Source organism: Sturnira hondurensis, unplaced genomic scaffold (assembly GCF_014824575.4).
Source record: "Sturnira hondurensis isolate 20B ecotype Veracruz unplaced genomic scaffold, ASM1482457v3 Scaffold0021354, whole genome shotgun sequence".
Lineage (NCBI taxonomy): Eukaryota > Metazoa > Chordata > Mammalia > Chiroptera > Phyllostomidae > Sturnira > Sturnira hondurensis.
In genome coordinates this window covers 4,860,477-4,881,197 of record NW_028093985.1, presented here as the reverse complement: position 1 = coordinate 4,881,197, position 20,721 = coordinate 4,860,477, and the positions used below count along the sequence as shown (strand labels likewise).

General features: G+C 38.7%; 1 protein-coding gene across 3 annotated transcripts in view; it reads left to right on the top strand.

Moving 5' to 3' along the window:
* The window catches only part of WDR41 (WD repeat domain 41), a 60,970-nt gene extending 40,955 nt beyond the window's left edge, over positions 1 to 20,015 (top strand). For 2 of the 3 annotated variants that reach the window (XM_037032147.1, XM_037032146.1), the window contains exons 8-13: positions 3,197 to 3,307; positions 10,534 to 10,718; positions 13,814 to 13,935; positions 14,754 to 14,842; positions 15,785 to 15,915; positions 19,743 to 20,015. In XM_037032147.1, the coding sequence (XP_036888042.1) occupies positions 3,197 to 3,307; positions 10,534 to 10,718; positions 13,814 to 13,935; positions 14,754 to 14,842; positions 15,785 to 15,915; positions 19,743 to 19,895 (791 nt within the window). In that variant the 3' untranslated portion in view covers positions 19,896 to 20,015. Of the gene's footprint in view, positions 1 to 3,196; positions 3,308 to 10,533; positions 10,719 to 13,813; positions 13,936 to 14,753; positions 14,845 to 15,784; positions 15,916 to 19,742 lie in introns of those variants that run through there. The other variant, XM_037032148.1, reaches the window with a different exon arrangement.
* Positions 20,016 to 20,721: the final 706 nt, after the last annotated feature.

The following is a 20,721-nucleotide window of genomic DNA, read 5'->3' as shown; positions in this document are numbered from 1 at the left end:
TATAGTTGTAATTCTTTTTGAGGTTGCATGAGGAGGCAAAGTGTGTCTACCTATGCCTCCCATCTTGACTGGAAGTCCAGGAAGTATAATTTCTGTGTGCACCAGCTTTAGTGACTTTGAAGCTTTACTAGCTAAGTAAGACTATCAGTGCTGAGATCTCATCCTGGTTCAGAAGGCTGGGGTTTTCTCCCTGGCCCCTTTTTTAGAATTGGGTATTGCTTCTCTTTTATTCTCTGATTTAATTTATATTTATTTTATTTTCTTTAAGTTATTACTTGTGTACTGAGGCCATATTTGTGGGTTCACTAAATAGTTTCATGCTGTCTTTAGTACTTTGTTGCTCTTTGTAGAAACCTATTTTGTAGGTTTCTTTTTCTTGTCCCTGTTTCTTTGATTAAACAATAAGTTGCTTGCCCTGGCTGGCATGGCTCAGTGGATTGAGCGCGGGCCTGCGAACCACACGATCGCGGTTCGATTCCCAGTCAGGGCACATAGCTGGGTTGCAAGCCGGTTCCTTGCAGGCTAACTACCAGCAGGGGACGCACAAAAGGCAACCATACATTGATGTTTCTCTCCCTCTTTCCTTCCCCTCTAAAGATAAATAAATAAATAAATAAAATCTTTAAAAAAAAAAAAACAATAAGTTGCTTTTTATTCCACAATTCCAACTCCAAGATTATTTGATAGTATTTCTTTTTTTAAATATATTTTATTGATTATACCATCACAGTTGTTCCATTCCCCCCTTCATTCCCCTCCACCCTGCACACCCCTCCCCCACCACTCCCCCCCTTTAGTTTATGACCACGTGTCTCAAGTTCTTTAGAATCTGTATTTCCCCTACTGTTCTTGCCCTCCCCCCTATCTATTTTCTACCTACTGTCTATGCTATTTTCTGTANTCTGAACTTCCTGGATTTCCTGGAAGTCTATTTCCTTTGCCAGACTGAGGAAGTTCTCCTTTATTATTTGTTCAAATAAGTTTTCCACTCGTGGCTGTTCCTTTTCCCCTTCTGGTACCCGTATAATTCGGATGTTGGAACGTTTAAAGATGTCCTGGAGGTTCCTAAGCCTCTCCTCATTTTTTTGAATTCTTGTTTCTTCATTCTTTTCTGGTTGGATGTTTCGTTCTTCCTTCTGGTCCACTCCCTTGATTTGAGTCCCAGTTTCCTTTCCATCACTATTGGTTTCCTGTGCATTTCCCTTCATTTCAATCAGTTTAGCCTTCATATGTTCCTCTAATTTGAGACTATAATCAACCAGTTCTGTGAGCATCCTGATTACCAGTGTCTTGAATTGTGCATCTGAGTCTCGCTATTTCTTTTTCGCTTAGAGTTATCAGCTCTGGGGCTTTGACCTCTTCTTGAGTCATATTTTGGACTGTTTGTGCCTGTTATGTATGAGGAGCGAGCCCTAGGTGTTCACCAGGGCGGGGCAACTCAGTCACTGGGTTGTGATGCTGTATGTGGGGGCAGGGTCAAGGGAAAGCAATGGCAGTCCCCTCTGCCGCCTCCCGCTACCAGGGCCGTGCAGTTGTCCCACTGCTCACAAAAGTGCAACCATGGTCCGCCGCCTTGCTCCCTCACTGGGTTCACCACTGGGGCCTGCGTGGTCCGTCTCACTGCTCACTCCTGTGCTGGTTTATCTGCGCGTGAATGTGTGACTGCGGTCAGCCTGTCCCGCATCCTCACTGGGTCCGCGCTGCTACCCCGGATGCCTGGGTCAGGGGATCCTTCCTGCCCAACCCAGCTCCACTGCTGGCTCTGCCCCTCTTACCAGTCCCTGTTGAACGGTTCGTTGTGTTGGATTTCTGTATAGTTCAATTTTCTGTTCTTTGGCTGTGTCTTTGTTTACTAAACCTTTGTTGTATTCAAACTTGGTTGTGGGAGAAGGCACAGTGTTTCCACCTACACCTCCATCTTGGCCATTTGATAGTATTTCAACTGAAGTAGAATTTTCACACAATTTTGAGAGGTATGAGGAAGAGTCCCTTTGTGTTGACCGAAATACCCTTTTCTTTTGACAGCCACAGTTTGAACATAAATGGCTGTCAGGATTAAACAACCTTGCTAGAGATTTGTCAATTGATAAAAATTGTCCAGAGACACAATGAAATGTGGTACTGACTTACTTCCCGGGGAGGAATGTGAGACAGAAGAGAGACTTTAAGAATTAGCCAACCACTTGGAAAAGATAATGTATGACCTCTGAGACCTTTCTGCTTCTAAGATATTGGTTAGCCTAATCATGAGCATCCACAGCACTGGGTAGAGTGGCTTATTATAGCACTTAATGTATCTGTCGTAAGCTTGTTTGTAGTCTCACTACCCGTCTAGGGTGTGAGTGGGGGCAGTAACTGGGCCTTATTCACATTAGAGTTTTAATTACCTGGAGCATAGTAAATGTTTAGTAAATGTTTGTTGATTGAATCAACTAGAGTTGATACAATTTTGGGTTCTCTGTATTGATTAAAGTTAGGATTTATATTAGTTTAAATAAAACTATGTGTTTAAACTCAGGTAATGAGTAAAGAAACACATTGAAAATCTGTAGTCAAAAGAACTGTATGACACACAAAAATTATAAGGCATATTTACCTCAGAGGAAAGGAAATTATATTACCATTATAATTATAAAAGGAAATTATATTACCTCAGAGGAAAGGAAATTATATTACCATTATAATTTAATAGTTGGTATATACCTAGGTATCAAGAAAAGTTAAAAAAAATAAAAGCAGCTGCTGAAGTCTTCTCTGAGTTGAAGTTAAACATAAATTTGTAGCTTGTTTTGTAGCAGTGCTTGCTGGCCTGAGACCATGAGTAGAGAAAGCTGATGGTGGAGATGCTTCAGGGATGTGGGCCAATCACTGGCCAGGGAGAGAGTGAGGTGGGATAGCCGAGCTGCGTGGGAACCCTAGAAAGGATTGGGGCTTCATGGTTGGTAGTGGAATTAGAGGAGTTTTAATAAAGGAACAGAGTTCTGAGGACATACTCACTTGGGATTTTAGTAGGTCATTTCAAACATCTCAAGCATTTGAAAGAACTGTTTTAAAGTAGTATGAATAAGGCTTTCTTTGGAGATGGGTTTTCAACATGTTAGACACTCTTAACTTAATGAAATGCTGGTGTTTTGAGCAAAAATAGAATTTTATCTTTTTTGACCATTTTAATAAAATTATATCTGTCTTCATTTAGTAATTTTCAGGTTGGTAGCGCCCACAGAAGGATCACTAGAATGGGACATTGTTGAAATTAAGCGCCTTCTTGATCACCAGGATAATATTCTCTCATTGGCTAATGTCAATGGTAAGTTCATTGTGTACATGTTTATATTACGTAAAATTTTGTGCTTATTAATATAACCTGTTATGAGCTTCAGTCTAATTCTAGGATTTTTAGAATTATCATTAAAATGATGCTTTTGACTAGTAGAGAATAGCAGTCTTGTACATGTGAAATTCAAGCCAGTAGAACTGATCAAGTTTCACAGATTGCTAGGGTAAGATTTAAGCACAAGAAGAATAGAGTGAGGCAGAAAGAAAAGATGAAGGAGAGCTTCATTATCTCAGGCTCTGTGGATGATTGTTATAGGCTGTAAATACTAATGCTTGGCAGCACTTTGGCAAATGGTTCTGGCTAGTTTCTCTGTTGCAGACCACAGTGTATTATACAGCAAGTTATAGACTACAGTTGGGTGAGCGGGACTGCAGGGAGCCGTTTTCACGATTGAGGGCTGTCAGAAAATAACACCAACTAAGGTAAAGGCCTATGGAAAATGATTCATATCTGCCTTTCCTCGTGTTTGCGAGTCTTGACTTGCCAAACATCCTATTTAGCGTCATAATAATTTTAACGAGTGTGTGCTGTGAGCTGAATCTAACATCAGAGGGCAGGATAGAGTCCCAATCCATAAATCCTGGTATTTACGTAGTTCACTTTCAAATAAATTGGCTTCTTATATCATCAGAGTTCTGGGTGACGTGTGTTCCAATGTCAGATGAGAGGCCTCCTGGGTGGCTTTACTTTGAGAATGTGAAGGAGACTACGAGAGGGTCCTGTAAGGACGACATGAATATGGTGTAGTGGAGGACTGGATGGCCCTTGTGACCTGAGGCCTGGGTTGGCTCTTTTTGAGCAATACTTTGTATAAACATGAGGCAGGGGGAAAGGGGCCCAGACAGCACTAAGTGTAGTTTCCATTTGTATGCCATTCAGTCACATTTTCAGGTAGGTCAGTGAGAGTGTTTCTCTCACTTCCAAAATCCTCCTCCCTAATAGCCATCTTCTTGTACAACTCAGCTGCAAGTCTAAGGACTGGATTTATCTATGGTGACAGAAGTTACAGTGTTGGGAACACTCCTTTCTTTCTGGGAGCTCTTTTTCCTTTAGCCGTATGGGGCAGCACAAAAGGCAAGCTTTTATTTGGAAGACCTCTGGCACTGGGCCATAAGCTCCAACACCACAGAGCTGCAAAGAAAAGCACAGCTGAGTTCTGGCCCATTACACCTGTCTTGCCTGGTTGTCTCATTTTAGTGGTGAAACATTGGTACTATTGACCCAACATAATTCCTTAATAAAAATAAAGGGATATCACTGAGGTAGCCTTAACTTTATGGCAGTTCTTTTGCTGTGTGGTATTTAGAGAAGTTTATAACAGTTTAGCCAAGAAAGCTTTCTTCAAGTATTTCTTTGCCAGTTTCTTAAGGGGAGGAAAATAGAAAACTAAAGCAAAAAATTAATGAAAACTACAGAAAAGCCCTGGTACTTTCTACTTTATAAGCTCCATGACTGCAGAATTACATTACAGATAATAGGGATATTTAGGAATCATATGTGGACAAGGAGTCTGGTGAAATTTGAACATAATATTGTGACAGTCTGATCTTGTACATTGGCATGCTGCCTTGCTGCAGATTTTCGCAGCTCTGAAATGAGTATGTCGTATAGTTCGCAGCTCCACTCCGAGTCTTACTTCTTTGTCCCACCAATTCCAGTGAAACATGTAGTTTCAGGGTTTGTAACTCACAGGGAAATACATTTTCAGTGAAGTGGCCTCAGGGAAACCTTAGAATGGTGGACAGAACTCCCACAAATGTGAATAATGAATACCAGGTTTGCCATAGAGATTCGAGTGCCTGGGCAGAAGGTTTTCTAAGATGGACATACAATACAACCTTGCTTGTCTTTTTTGGCAAAAGGCTATGGGTGCTTCATCCTTTATTTTACTCCTTTTCTTGTTTTGTGCTGACAACATGGTATGGTAATCACAGAGTGTTGGTCCTTGTGAGAGATGAGTAGACAGATGCCAGGTGAGATTTTCATACTAAGTAACTTTTGCAAGTCCACCTACATATACATCATTGAAGTTGTTTGGTTTGAAACATTTTGAATGATTTGTTTGGGGATATTGATAATTTACATAGTGATAAGCTGCATTGACTTAGGTGAATGCCAGTAATTTTGTTTTTATTGAAAAATCCCAGCTGGGCACAAATACTTTTTTCTGTTGCATAGGTGAATCACAAACACTTGGAAGATTAAGTCAGAGCAGGCAACTTTGTGGTGTCAGTAGGTTACATTAACTGTGTTAGGAAACATGCAGTGTTAGAGCGAAGAAGAAAGAAAGAAAGAGCTGTTACCCTTTGTGACAGCATAGATGGAACTGGAGAGCATTATGCTGAGTGAAATTAGCCAGGCAATGAGGGACAAATATGATCACATTTATAAGTGGAACCTAATCAACAAAACAAGCAAGTGAGCAAAACAGAACCAGAGACATGGAAATAAAGACCAAACTGATAGTAACCAGAGGGGAGGTGGAAGGGGACAGTGGGGGTAATAGGGAGAAGGGTTTTCAGGAACCACTGTAAAGGACACATGGACAAAACCAAGGTAGGTTGGGATTGGGGAGGGAGGTTTGGGATGGCTGGGGGGGGGGCAGGGGGAGTGGTGTGGGGACAATGCAGACAACTGTACTTGAACAACAGTAAAAATTAAAAAAAAAGAATCTTCACTGCTTAATTTCTCTAGTTCTTTTGTAGTTTGACTGAAATTGGGAAGAAGAGGGAAAGGGCTGAAAAGAGAAAATTAGAGAAAATTTAGAGAAAATTATATAGAGTCCTTCAATAAACTATAGAACTTGGAACCAAGACAGAATAATGTTTACATATATGATTGCTGATAATTTTTTATTTCTAAGAGGTTATTCATCTAGATATTAGAGACTTATGTCCTGCTGGTTTGTTTGATAAATGAAACAATTAAATCATAATTACTCAAAGTATTCCTAAATTACAAGTAATTAGATGTTTTAATACCATTAATATGGAATAATACCAGGTCTCAAAATAATACCAGTACTCAAAGATAACATTTGATGTCTTTTCAAAATGTCTAAACATTGGTTATTTACTTGATTTTAACAATTATTCTCTTTTAATGCATGACAAGTCCAAACCAGAAAAAGGTTAAATGAATTTCTAGAGACCACAAAGCTACTCATAGGCAGAGCCAAAATTAGAACTTGGCTTTCTAGACTCATGCTGCATTGTTCTATTCTACCTTACCCTAAATATGTAAAAACTAAAATAAATTATATTTCTCCATGACAATTTTTGGTCTCAGCAATTGAACAGTTTCTATTTAAATATATAATTTGTGAAGTGTCTTTGTTGGTCCACTCATTTCATTTTCTTTAAAGGGTTTAAAAACTTGTTATTGTGTAAGTAGTACATAGTCATAGTAGAAAAATAAGAAAATAATGAGAAACATAAAAGAATGTAAAAGTTAAAATTAAAATTCTCCCATCATACAGTGTTAAGCACTGGTCCATATATTGGGTTGGCCAAAAAGTTCATTGTGTTTTTCTGTAAGGTGGCTGTACTAGTGCTTACTTGTCTCTAACTGCATTCGAAACAGTTTTATTACATTGTATTGTGACAGCTTTCATATCACCGTGCATTTAAAAAAAAACTTAACCAAAATTGGTGAATTTTTGTGTGGCCGTTTTAATATTGAAGATGGAAGAAAATATGCAACACTTTGTTATTTCAAGAAAGGTAAAAATGCATCTGAAATGCGAAAAAAGATTTGTGCAGTGTGTAAGGTATGTGCTGTGACTGATTGAATGTGTCAGAAATGGTTTGTGAAGTTTCATGCTGGAGATTTCTCGCTGGATGATGCTCCACGGACAGGTAGACCAGATGAAGTTGATAGCAATCAAATTGAGACACTAATTGGGAACAATCAATGTTATACCATGTGGGAGAGAGCTGACATACTCAAAATATCCAAATTAATAAAGTTATTGGTGAAAATGAAAAAATATGTCTTTTATTTTACTGAAAAAAAACCCACCAATTTTTTGGCCAACCCAATACTTCTAGGTGTTTTTCTGGGCATATGTATGTGTGTATATATGTATTCATATGGTTTGCTGCTTTGTAATAGTATGTCCTGAGTGTATTTCCATATCATTGTAAGCATACTTTATAACTTAATTTTCAGTTACAGTACTACTATTTCATTTTGTGGATGTCTTATTTATTGGACCCCAGTTGTATGTTTAGGTTATTTTCAGGTTTTTAATATTACGTGTAACAACCTTGTTAAAAGACATCTTTTCCTTATACTTCCCTCTGGATAAATTCCTAGAAGTGGACTTGTTGAATCAGTGGCTTTACACTGTTTAAGGTTTTGATGCAAAACCCCAAATATGAAGTGATTATACCCCTTTACGTTAGGACATTAGACCAACATTTGGGTATTTTTCCTGTTTTATAATCTTTCCCAACTTGAAATCAATAAACAGTATCTCATTGCTTTTAGGTTTTAAAAATTATTATTTAGGGAGTTGAACATCTTTTCACATGTTTACTGACCATTTGTATTTATTGTTTTGCCTATTCATGTCTTTTGCCTATATTTTCTGCTGCAGTGATTATTTTGTTCTAAATGATTTTCAAGAACTTCTTATATATCAAAAATATAATAAACCTATTTTGACATCTAAGATGCAAATTTTTCCCATCTTTTTCTCATTTAAATACATGACTTTTTAAAAATTTTTATTATTTATTTATCTTTAGAGAGGAAAGGAAGGAGAGGAGAGAAACATCAATGTATGGTTGCCTCTCATGCGCCCCCTGCTGGGAACTGGCCTGTAACCCAGGCATGTGCCCTGACTGGGGATTGAACCGTGATCGTGTGGTTCACAGGCCTGTGCTCAATCCATTGAGCTACACCAGCCAGGGCTACATGACTTTTTTTTTTTATAAGCAGGTGCTTACTCAGATACCTGAACCCAGTACCAACCCTGCCTCCTTTAGGGCCCTTTGGTACCCCATATTCATGATAAAGCATTCATCTTTATGTACTTCAATCTTTTAAGTGACTTTAATGTTTTATGGCTTTGCCCCAAATTCTTGGCACAAAGCTCCTAAAAACCCTTGTAATTTTCTTTTTTAAAAATATATTTTATTGATTATGCCATTACAGTTGTCCCATTTCCCCCCCTCACTCCCCTCCACCCTGCACACTCCTCCCCCACCATTCCCCCCTTTTGTTCATGTACATGTGTCACAAGTTCTTTAGATTCTGTATTTCCCATAGTATTCTTGCCCTCCCCCCTGTCTATTTTCTACCCACCACCTAATGCTTCTTATTCTCTGTACCTTCTCCCCACTTCTCCTCCCACTCCCCTGTTGCTAACCCTCCATGTGATCTCCATTTCTATGTTTCGACTCCCGATCTAGCTGTCCTCTTAGTTTGCTTTTGTTTTAGGTGTGGTTGTTAATAACTGTGAGTTTGCTGTCCTTTCACTGTTCATATTTTTTATCTTCTTTTTTTTTAGATAAGTCCCTTTAACATTTCATATAATAAGGATTTGATGATGATGAACTCCTTGAATTTGATCTTATCTGAGAAGTACTTTATCTGCCCTTCCATTCTAAATGAAAGCTTTGCTGGATAGAGTAATCTTGGATGTAGGTCTTCGGATTTCATGGCTTGGAATACTTCTTTCCAGCCCTTTCTTGCCTGTAAAGTTTCCAAAAGAAGTTGGACCCAAGAAGGAACACACCAAGGCACATCATAATTACATTAGCCAAGATAAAAATGAAGGAGAGAATTCTAGAAGCAGCAAGAGATAAGGGGACAGTCATTTACAAAGGAGTGCCCATCAGACTGTCAGTGGATTTCTTAAAAGAAACCCTTGTAATTTTCTAAGTGATAAAAGCCCAAGGAGCATCTTTTGTTCTAATATTTGTTCTAATGTTTCCTGACGTAGGGTACTAAATCTCTTGGAATTTCCTAGAACAATAGCGGTGTCTGTTGTTCTAATGAGGCCATTCTTTCTGGGTTCCTGGTTGGGCCTGGTTACCAGAAAGACCAAACCATGATTAGAAGCTTGGAATTTTCAGCCCTATCCCCCATTTTCCAGAGAGAGAAGAGAGGCCGGAAATAGAGTTAATAATTGATCATGCCTACATGGTGAAGCCTCCATAGAAATCCCAACAGGATGGGATTTGGAGAGGTTCCAAGTTGCCGAACATGTGGAGGAGCTTGGAGAGGGCATGGAAGCTCCACAGCCCTTCCCATATACCTTATTCTGTGCATCTTCTCCATCTGGATGCTCAGCTGTATCCTTCATCATAGTGGTCCCCAACCTTTTTGGCACCAGGGAACAGTTTTGTGGAAGACAATTTTTATATAGACCCCGGGCACCAGGGAGGGTTTTGGGAGGAGCCATCCGAGTGCATTACATTCAAGCTCACCTCCTGCTGTGCAGCCTGGTTCCTAACAGGCCAGGACCTGTACCAGTCTGCGGCCCAGAGGTTGAGGACCCCTGCTTTATCATATTTTTTATAATACACTGGTAAACATTAAGTAAGGTATTTTCCTGATTTCTGTGAGCTGTTTTAGCAAATTAATTGAACCCAAGGAGGGGCCGTGAGAACCTTTAATTTGTAGCTGATCAGTCAGAAACATAGGTAACAACTTGGACTTGCTGTTGGCACCTGACGTTGGAAGGGGGCAGTCTTGTAGGACTGGACCCTTAACCTGTGATATCCAATGCGGTCCCTAGGTAGATAGTGTTAGAACTGAATTAAATTGCTGGTCACCTAGCTGTTGTCACAATACTGCTTGGAGTGGGAAAAACCCACTCATCTGGTGTCAAAAGTGTTGTGAGTGTGGTACTAACATGAGAGTAAGGAGACACACAGGGGAAGTGTAGGACTTCTAAATAGTATGAGTCAAGGTAAGGGTCTTTTATTTTTATTCCCCAAATGCTTAATATTCTAGTATGAGCTATTTTTCTTTGTTTACTAATTGAAATGCAATCATTATCTAAAGTAAACTTGAATCTGTTTCTGGTCTTCCTGTTCTGTTATATTAATCTTTCTGTTTGGCTCATGGGTGTACCTCACTGTTCTTATTATTATGGTTTTATAGAGCATTATTACTTAGGTAGCCCACTCATTTTGACCTGTAGGTAAAATGATCAATAATAAACTTCTACGAACTCTGCCTAGATTTGAGTTTTGTGACTGGCTCCCATGTTGGAGAGCTGATCATCTGGGACGTCCTGGACTGGACCCTGCAGGCCTGCGAACGCAACTTCTGGAACCCAGCTCCACAGCTGGACAGCCAGCAAGAAATAAAACTCAGTCAAAAACCAAACGACGTTTCTATTAATCATTTCACGTGGGATGAAGAGGTAAAAGAAAAAAAGTCGAGGAAATATCTATAAATTTGCCTTTTTAAGTAAACCTGGTTTCTAGTTTTTTTAAAATTTAATCTCATGATGGATATAGAAAGGTATCATTCTTCATGTTCAAGTTGTGCTTTCAAATGTTTTGATTTTTTTCAAACATTGTACAACTGGCACTTAAAAAAAAAATTTTAGTCTTAGCTTTTGTTCTTAAGACAAGGAAGTGATTAAATGACCACAGATTTAAAAGCTCATTGAAATTCTGGATTGGATTAAATAACCCACAGAATTTGGGGGTAATGCTTTAAATTGTTTTTAGAAGCACTTTGGGAAAGAATCCTTTTGAAGAGTCTGGTGCAGCTCCTAAAGAGGTAAAGGAAATAAAGAAATGAAGAGTTGCTTTTTTTTTCTTTTTGTCTGTTAGCTCCAGGGGCAAGATGACTGTGTGAGAATTACTGATTTCAGTCTTTTAGGCCTCGGCAGTGGTGCTCTTGAAGTACTGTATATTTCTTTCTGTAGTAAGAGATTAATACCAATGGATTAATGAATCCTGCTCAGAAAATATATTTAAAGGGGAGTTACTTTTCTAAACATAATCATAAGAAATGTTTAAGAGTTGTAACCTTTGAGGAGAGGAGTTGGGGAACACTTTTATGTCACTTTATTTCATGCCTTCTACTGTTTAAATGTTCTAATCATACACATGTTGTTATTTTCATTAACATTCATAAATAATGGTCTGGATGGGAAGAGTACTGTATGTTTTTTAATTCTCTTTGTCCCTCTCTTACTTTAAAAACCATACTAGGATACAGAACACTAATATACCTAAAGATGAAGTTTATTTATATCCCACCTTTGTTTTGAAAAAAATTAAATATGTATGATAAAAACAATAGGGTTTCAGAAAAGATGCAAACCAGATTTCAATAAGTTGTAGTCCTAAAAATTATATATTCTTAATTTTCTATTTAAAATTTATTTTCTCACTTTTTAAAAAATTGGTGTTTAAAAAGTTTTTTCATTTTGCCTTTTTTAATTTTTAAATTTTTTATTGATGCTTATTAACTACTATAAATGCTTGATAAAGCACTCAGTTTTTCTTCTCATGGGGGTTCATTCTTTCTATGGGGGGCATTAATTATTGATTACAGGTGATTGATAGAGTGATTCTGTTGATCCATTGCACCCTAAAAGATCATTAGTTCTCTAGGTGTGTATATAATTGTTTTTGCAACCTGGGATAAATCACTTAAACTGTGCCCAGATTTCCTGGTCTGCAAAGCTAGTTTCTGTGGTTTGTTTGCATTGAATGCTATCACTAGGGCTCTAGAGTTTAGCAAGTTGGCTAGCTGTTCATTAATGCCCTGGCACTGATTGCCAGCTGGCATTGCTAAGTGCAGAGTGCCAGTTATGAGATTCAAGGGAGATCATCCCAGATTTAGACTCTGGTAGCCTCAGGGTCGTGCTTTGGTTCAGTTCCTGCAGGTCTGAGTTGGGTTTGTAGCCTTTGAGGCTGCATGAGAAGGTTCAAACAACAGAGAGGCAATCTGTGGGGATTTTTGAAAGGTCTGGGAAGGCAGCCAGTAGGTGTTTTCTTCCTACATTGATGTTTCCCTCCCTCTCTTCCACCTTTCCCCTCTAAAAAATAAAAAAATAAAAATAAAATAAAATAGATCTGCCTCACTGGGGTCCTAATGAGCCAGAATGAATGGTTGTAAGACAAGTGCTACCAAAAGTCCAGTGACTTGCAAAGTGAGAACCTAGGTGGCATGGTATGAGGGAAGAGCAAGGGACTGGACTAACGTGACCTTGAGTGCTCCCTGTCTTAGCATTCTATGTGACCTTATCTTTCAGCTGTAACTCGCTCACCTGGAAAATGCTAATAATACTTGCTTTTCCTATCTTAATGAGATGTGGTGCTGAAGTTAAGATATATATGAGGGAAGACCCAACGAAATTTGGAATTTATTTATAAAAAATTGTATTCTTACATGTTTAAACTTCATTCATCTTCAAAGTACTCTCCATTTGATGCAGTACATCTGTTGAGACTTTTTCCCCCTGCCCAGAACAGTTTTTGAAGTCGTTGATTTTCATGCCTTTTAGTGCTGCTTCTGTTTTTTGTTTCAACTCTTCCACAGGGGCAAAACATTTCCCTTTGAGGACTTTTTCATCAGGGAAACAAACAAAAAAATGTCGCTCAGGGCAAGATCGGGTGAATGGGTAGGGTAGGGCATGGGGGTCATGCCATTTTTGTTCAAAAACTGCTGAACACTCAGCACAATGTGAGCAGGAGTTCTTATAAATCACCCATCATGAAATGGGCAAATGCATTGAGTCTTCAAAAAAATATTCACTGAAGCCCAACACAATCTCTCACAACAGCACCAGCTGGCACACTGATACAGATGGGTTCTTAGAACACTCACCTAATGGGGGAAGCCTGTACTACAAGGGCCCCTGCCCTCCAGAAAATAATTCTGGTGTTTTTCAGTTCCCCCTTCTATTGGTGAAAGAAAATACTTTCAAATGCTAAAAGTTGTTTTAGTAAAAAGTTATTTCTAATCCTACATTTGGAAAAATGTTTTTGTGACACCTTCAGCAGATCTTAAGATGACAGTGCCACTATAGCATAGGTTTTTCTTTTGTGTCCTTTTTAAGTCACTTGGTTATTTAGGATACAGAGTACAAGTAATTTTGCTTATACCTTGCAGGCAAACAAAGCTAAGTAATCTTCCCAAGGATATAGTATTATGTGAATAAAAACTTAGCTTGTACCTCAGCAGCCTCTGCTGCAGGGCCAGTCCACCCACCATAGCTCTTTCTCTAGCTGCCATAGTTCAGTAAGGAAGAAAGTTAAGTTGAGGGATGTAATACACAGAGCTTTCTCTTTATTAGCGGTTGTATCCTTCTACATTCTAAATGCTGAGCTTTCCTTTGTGATTTGAAATTTGTGGGCAGCACAGTAATTTGGGCTGAAGGCTAGGAATAGGGGAAGGTACCAATGGCTTTCTGATGTCACACCAGGGCTGGAAATTTATTACACTAGAGAGTGGAAAGCAGTGGTTTTATGCCCATTTCTGAATTTCTCCCCACAGAATGTATTTGTTGCAGTTGGAAGGGGTTTATATGTGTATAACCTTCAAATGAAGCGTGTGATTGCCTGCCAGAAAACTGCACATGACTCCAGTGTCCTGCACGTTGCCAAACTTCCAAACAGGTACAGTTCCCATCTGTTCTGCAGCAGATGAAAGAAAGTCATAGTTCCAGGGCCACCGGTGTCATTTCTCAAGTGGCAAAGTTACCTGGCTTTGTGGCTTGACCCGCTGTATGCTTTTGGAAGTGGAGAACACCACGTGGCTGTCTCTAACAGAAGAGCCGTGGCAATATCACACAACATCTACCAGAAGCATGGCTCAATGGAATTTCGCTATAAGAAGGGATGCTTTAAAATAGGGTGTTTATTTTAAAAAGATAAAAGACTTTTGGGCACTTACTATGTGCTAATTTTTCTTTTTATATTTTCCATAAACACATCTTACTGTCATTGTTTGTTTATAGCCAGAGAATCAAATGGAAATCTCCTGTTGTTAAAGGTTACTAAGTGAGGACTTTTCTCTCAGGGTAAATTTGGCTGCTGAATTTTTAGGGAGGAAATTATATGAAAGAATAGTATTATTTTCTCTGCAGGGTATTTTCAGAGCGAGAGGCCCCCTGAGAAGAGATACAGTGAGAGGGGGACGGGACCACTCAGGATATTATGAAATGTAATGCATACACTGTTCTCCTGAATGCATTTTTAAAAATGGAAATGAGATATTTATAACATTTGAGCCAATGTAACAATATAATATGTGTCTTTCCTGAAAAGTGCTTTTACTTTGCATTGGAAAGCCATGTTAAATTGTGATTTTTATCAGCTCCTGCCAAGAGTTGAATTAAAGGAATTGAGGGCTCCACTGATTTCTTTCAGTACAGATTTATTAACATTGGTGCTCCATGGTTCTTCTTTTCATCAGTGATTTTCTGTCCTAACAGGCAGTTAATCTCATGCTCAGAAGATGGCAGTGTACGCATTTGGGAGTTATGTGAAAAACAGCAGCTTGCAGCTGAACCTGTACCAACAGGTGTGTGTGCCTTTTCTTAAAAAGTCAGTCTTTTTTTCCTCATGTGAAAGCCAGAAGAAAGGCAGTTACGTATAACCACAAGAATAATATACAGTGTGCTCCAAATAGGCATATAAGATATTTACATGAAGCATATGGTAATTGGGATATAGGGTTCACATCTTAATATTGCTTTAATATAGAATTGTCTGCTTATTTCTATTCAAGTCAATTAGGGTTTTATTGTTAGAGGGGAAACTTATTTTCTGGTAATCTGACCAGTTGGCCAGTGAAGTAATTTTTCATTTGTATTGTTCATAATTGTGCCTGGTACACAGACAGTTTGTTTGGTCAGATGTCATAGTAAAGGGCTCGTTCAGCCTTCAAGCATTATCATGAACACTGAACTCGATTTATGGAAAAACACACTTTTGTACTCACAATCTCATAAACTCTTGACTTTCAGGCGTTTGGTTTGTAAAACAAAGTCCCGGTTAGCAACCTTTGTGTGAGAAAATCAGGTGCTGGTTCCTCTAGAGTTTCTCGATTACCTGAAGTCATAGGATGTTGGTTTTGGACACGTATGTTTCTTTCCATCCACTTTGGTGATAGATCTGCATCGTGACCTTTTTGGGGGGGGTCGGGGGGACACAGCCTTTCAGGCCTTTTACTTCTCCTCTTTCGTTCCCAGTGTCTAGCTTCTTGTCATGTTGATACACCTTCACCAGTGGGTGATGAAGGGCAATAAAGAGGGACCAGTAACTAACCAGGTAGGCTGAGAAAGATGATACGAAGGAACATTAAAAAAGAACTAGCACAGTGCCTGGCACCATCCCTCTACCCCGTGACTAAAATAGGTGCAGAAGATCCTCTCATTTAAAGGTTTTTTCTCATCTCATATTTCTGTCATAAGTAAAGAGCACAGAAATTTTGAAAATGACTAAAGTGATTGTGTTTTTCTAGGTTTTTTTAACATGTGGGGATTTGGAAGAGTGAACAAACAAGCCAGCCAACCTGTTAAAAAGCAACAAGAAAATGTCACTTCATGTTTACTACTTATTGGAGATTTGATTGGACACTCATCATCTGTAGAGGTATTGATTTTAATGGGCATGTAAATGTCTTGAGAGTTCCTCCTTTATCTTGCTGTCTTCATTCAGTTGGTCTCATAAAGACCTATACTTTCTCCTACCTGTAGGTTTTTGCTGAGTCAAAACATGGAACAGGACAGGGTGTAGAATGTGCAATTAGGGTCTCTCTCTTCACACATAGAATGTGAGGAATCAAGGGATGTGTCTCTTCTAAATCTGTGATTTTCAACCTTTTTCATCTGATGGCACACATAAACTAATGACTAAAATTCTGCAGCACACCAAAAATTACATTTTTTGCTAATCTGATAGAAAAGTAGGTACAATTTTGATAGTCATGTATTGCATGACTGAACAGTCATGTACTGAATTTTTTAAAAATTTGTGTGGCACATCAGTCGAAAGTCGCTGTTCTAAATAATGGGCTTAATCACCAGTATTTACAAGATCTAGATAGCTGACAGAAAGGACAGTGAATATGTTAAAATATGTAACAGTAGTAAATCAAGGATGAATGGAGGCCTGTGGTTATGCATATATATGTAGAGTTAGCCTTCCAGAATCTCATTCTGGGGGCCTCTATCAGGTTCTATACGAATAGAGCACTGTTTTACCTCCCTTTGAAGGGTAATAACTTGTCAGCTTTAGTAAAACTGAGTGTCTTGATTATCATTGTGCGTATATGAAAATTTTAGTTGAGAATTATGAAATGCATATAATTCTAATTTGTGGATATCCAAATATGTTAATATTTCTTATAGGCACCATTGCCTGTAATGAAGGAATAAAATTGGTAGAAATAAAGAGATGATTGGAACTAGTAATAGTACGATAGCAGTATATGCAAAGCCCTAAGTACTGACTTTCTTACATTGTTCTCCCCTGTTCCATAGCCAGGGAGGAGCAAATTGGTTCCCATTGGAAGTGTCGTTATGCTTAGGAGCAGAAGTGCCACGCTTGCTATGTAGCACTGCCCATATTTCGGGCACTGTACTAGACAGTGGGGTTTACAAAGAGCTATAAAATGCAGTGCTTGCCCTTGTGGATCTTAGCCTTTAGTAGGTGAAGTATCTAAGGATGCAGACCTAATATGCTGTTAGTCTAGGCTTCTTATGTGGACCCAAATGTCCAGCAGACTGAAATTCAGGACTTACAAGAAAATGATCAGTGGAAGATATAGGGCTTGAGATTTGAGCTGAACCTTGAAAGTTGGGTACAATTGATGCTCCCAGATGCCGGGTACTCATCTGTACTTTCCTCTAACAAGTAGCCAAGTTGTTTTTGTTTCTTTAACTTTGACTTCATTTGCTTGGTTGTAGTGTAGTTTGGGAGCGGTAAGGGTGGAGTGTGGTAGAGGGCAAAAATAGGATCTCCTTGACAGCAAGGAGCATATTCGCTCGGCTGGAGCACTGGGTTTCTGTGAACAAACTCTAATCTAGGAGATGAAAGCCTGGGAAAGTAGTTTTGGTTAGATATGACTGCTGTTGAATGTAAGGCTAAGGAGTTTGGATTTTATTTAAGAACCTATTAAAGATTTCTCACTGGTGGGGAAACCTTCAAAGTGGCACATTTGTCCTAATATAGAAATGTTACATTCTTTTTTTTTTAAGATTTTATTTATTTATCTTAGAGGGGAAGGGAAGAAGAGAGAGAGAGAGAGAGAGAAATATCAATGTATGGTTGCCTCTCGTGTGTCCCCTGCCAGGAACTGGGAACTGGCCTGCAACCCAGGCATGTGCCCTGACTGGGAATCAAACCACGATCGTGTGGTTCGCAGGCCCGAGCTCAATCCACTGAGCTACACCAGCCAGGGCAGAAATGTTACATTCTTAAGAATTTTCCTGAATGAAAGTATTTGATACTTAAGCTTTTTTTTTCTTTTTAACTATCTCTGGCTTCATTGAGAAAATCTAGGCCAGGGGTGTCAAGCTCATTTTCACCAGGGGCCACATTAGCTTTGTGGTTGCTTTCAAAAGGCCAAAATAATTTTAGGACTGTATAAATGTAACCACTTCTTAACTGTTAAGGAGTTGAAATTGCATTTGGCCCTTTGAAGGCAATTGTGAGGCTGACGTGGCCCCCAGTGAAAATGAGTTTGCCACCCCTGCTCTAAGCTGTCTCGTAGGTACTATCTCCTGGATTTCCTCGTTCCTTTTATTAGATTTTCATCTGTACTCTAACCCAACCCCTCCATGTTCTGAGGAATTTTGTGCTAATAACCTCCTTCACTCCTACATAATCAGCCGAGGCAACATCCGGCTATGTTTGGAAATGTTTAAATTATTTCAGAGAAAACTCTTATCCTGTTGTTTTATTTTTCTCCTTTATTTCATTCTTTCCGTGGATGAGTGCTCATCCTTTTAACGGCTTCATTTGTCTCCTCTCTGATGCCTGCTCTCCACTCCAGTGTTCATGCTGCCTCCTCATCGACCCTCTCTTTTTTTTGGTCTTCGTTTCTAGCCTATTCCTTCCCTTGGTATGAACTCCCTGCCCTGCTCCCTTTTTTTTGGAGAGGTTTATGTTTTTGAAGCTTTCTCTGACAATTTCAGTTATTATTGCTCTGCCCCCTTTTTCTGAATTTCTGTGGCAAATCATAGTCTGAACTGCATTACTATGTAGTACCTGATCACAGTGCCCTGACTGCTTCAGCTCTGATTTGGTATTATAGCCTTATTAGAACTTTCTTGAGAGTAGGGACCATAAGCATGTAGATGACACTCAGTAAATGCTTATGGATAGACTGACTATATCTCCTTTTATTTACAGACCTGAAGCCAGTATTTATCTTGGAAAATTTTGAATTCAGACTTTTTTGTAGCCATTTAAATATAAATAATGAGGCAAGTATAAATGATTAAGTAAAATAGGTCTGGCAGGCAGAACTTCTGACAAAATCTTAAAAACAGTACTTGAAGAATAATAGGGTACCTGGCTGGCATAGCTCAGTGGATTGAGCGCGGGCCTGCGAACCACACGATCGCGGTTCGATTCCCAGTCAAGGCACATGCCTGGGTTGCAAACCGGTTCCTTGCAGGCCAACTCCCAGCAGGGGACGCACAAAAGGCAACCATACATTGATGTTTCTCTCCCTCTCTCCTTCCCCTCTAAAAATAAATAAATAAATAAATAGAATCTTTTAAAAAAAAGAATAATAGGGTAAAATTTAGAAGCTACTTTGGGAATTTATGTACATTACAAAAATAGCTGTAATAGGTCTATAGTTAAGCAGTATTAAAGTGCTGACTACTAAAACACTAGATATTGGTCTAGTGTTTATGTTTTTGGTATATGTATGTATTTATGTGACTATTATCCACACTTAAAAATAGAATTTCTCATGGAAAATGATAAGGAATTGTACATTCACACCCCAGTACATCTCCAAGATACACGTCTTATGAGCAAACATGTTGACCTAACTTTGCCACTTATCCTCTCCTTAAAGTTCCTATACTCAGTAGTTTTAAATTTTTTTTCACCCTTTTCCATTACAAAACCTTATAATTTTAGAATAGACTTAGCTTTATGATGAAACTTTTAACCATTTTTTAATTGTTGTTCAAATACAGTTTTCTGCCCTTTACCCCCATGCCAGCCCACCCCCAGCCCTCCCCACCTCCCTCCCGTCTCCACCCCCCCTTGTTATTGTCCATGTGTCCTTTATATTTGTTCCTGAAAACCCTTTCCCCCTGACATTCCCTCCCCTCTCTGGTCATTGTCAGCTTGTTCTCAGTTTCAGTGTCTTTGGTTGTATTTTACTTGTTTACTTTGTTGATTAGATTCCTGTTAAAGGTGACATCATATGGGATTTGTTTTAAATTTCTTTACAGATGTTTCTGTACTTTGAAGATCATGGACTAGTGACATGCTCTGCTGATCATCTCATTATTTTGTGGAAAAATGGAGAACGAGAATCTGGATTGCGCAGTTTAAAACTATTTCAAAAATTAGAGGAGAATGGTGACTTGTATCTTTCTGTCTAGTTTAGGGGATATGGAATACATGTGCGTGAACTTTGAACATCAAATATAGGGTAATACTCTGAAAACCATTAATATGTTGATCACTTAAATGTGTAATATATATTTTTGTCACTTTATAAACTTCTGATTCTGTGAATTCTTTTTCGTAGGCATGTAAAGTAGCAACAAGTTGCTTCTTAGGTGTGAGTACATCCACCAAAGAATATACCACAAGTATTTTAGCAGGGAATTCTCAAAAAGTGAACTTTGCAGATCATACTACAAATAAATATCTATTGACACAGAATTAAATTATACTATAGAATTGTTACAGACAATTTAAAAATATTGCTATCCTTTAATTTTACACCAGAAATTATAATCTTATGATTAATGAGCATGGTACTCAGAACCTCTTACTTTGTTTAGTATAATTTTATTACCTCTAGTTAAATCTGATTCTTAAGATTTCTTTTTAAATAGTTTCTTTAATTTAGTCTTTAGATTTTGACATACCTTTGGTCTCCAAAATGAATATTTTAACTATACCTGTTCGTTCCTTTAAACATTTATTTATTTAAAAGCCTGCTTTTAAGGAAAGTAATACACACAGTAATTATAGAAGATATTTTGGGAGAGAAACCCCCTGAAGAAGAGGTAGATGCAGCAGAACTTGAACTTAAACTTGAGATCTCCAGAAAACTCTTCCTGCCCTGCAGGAAATGGATATTGCATGGCGGCCGCCCTGTGGGCTTCTGTTGGAGTGGGGAGTGCTGTTCTGTGCGCATCTTCGCTTGACCTTGGATCTTGTGAGGAGGTGCACATGGAGCAGTAAAGTTGTGGTATT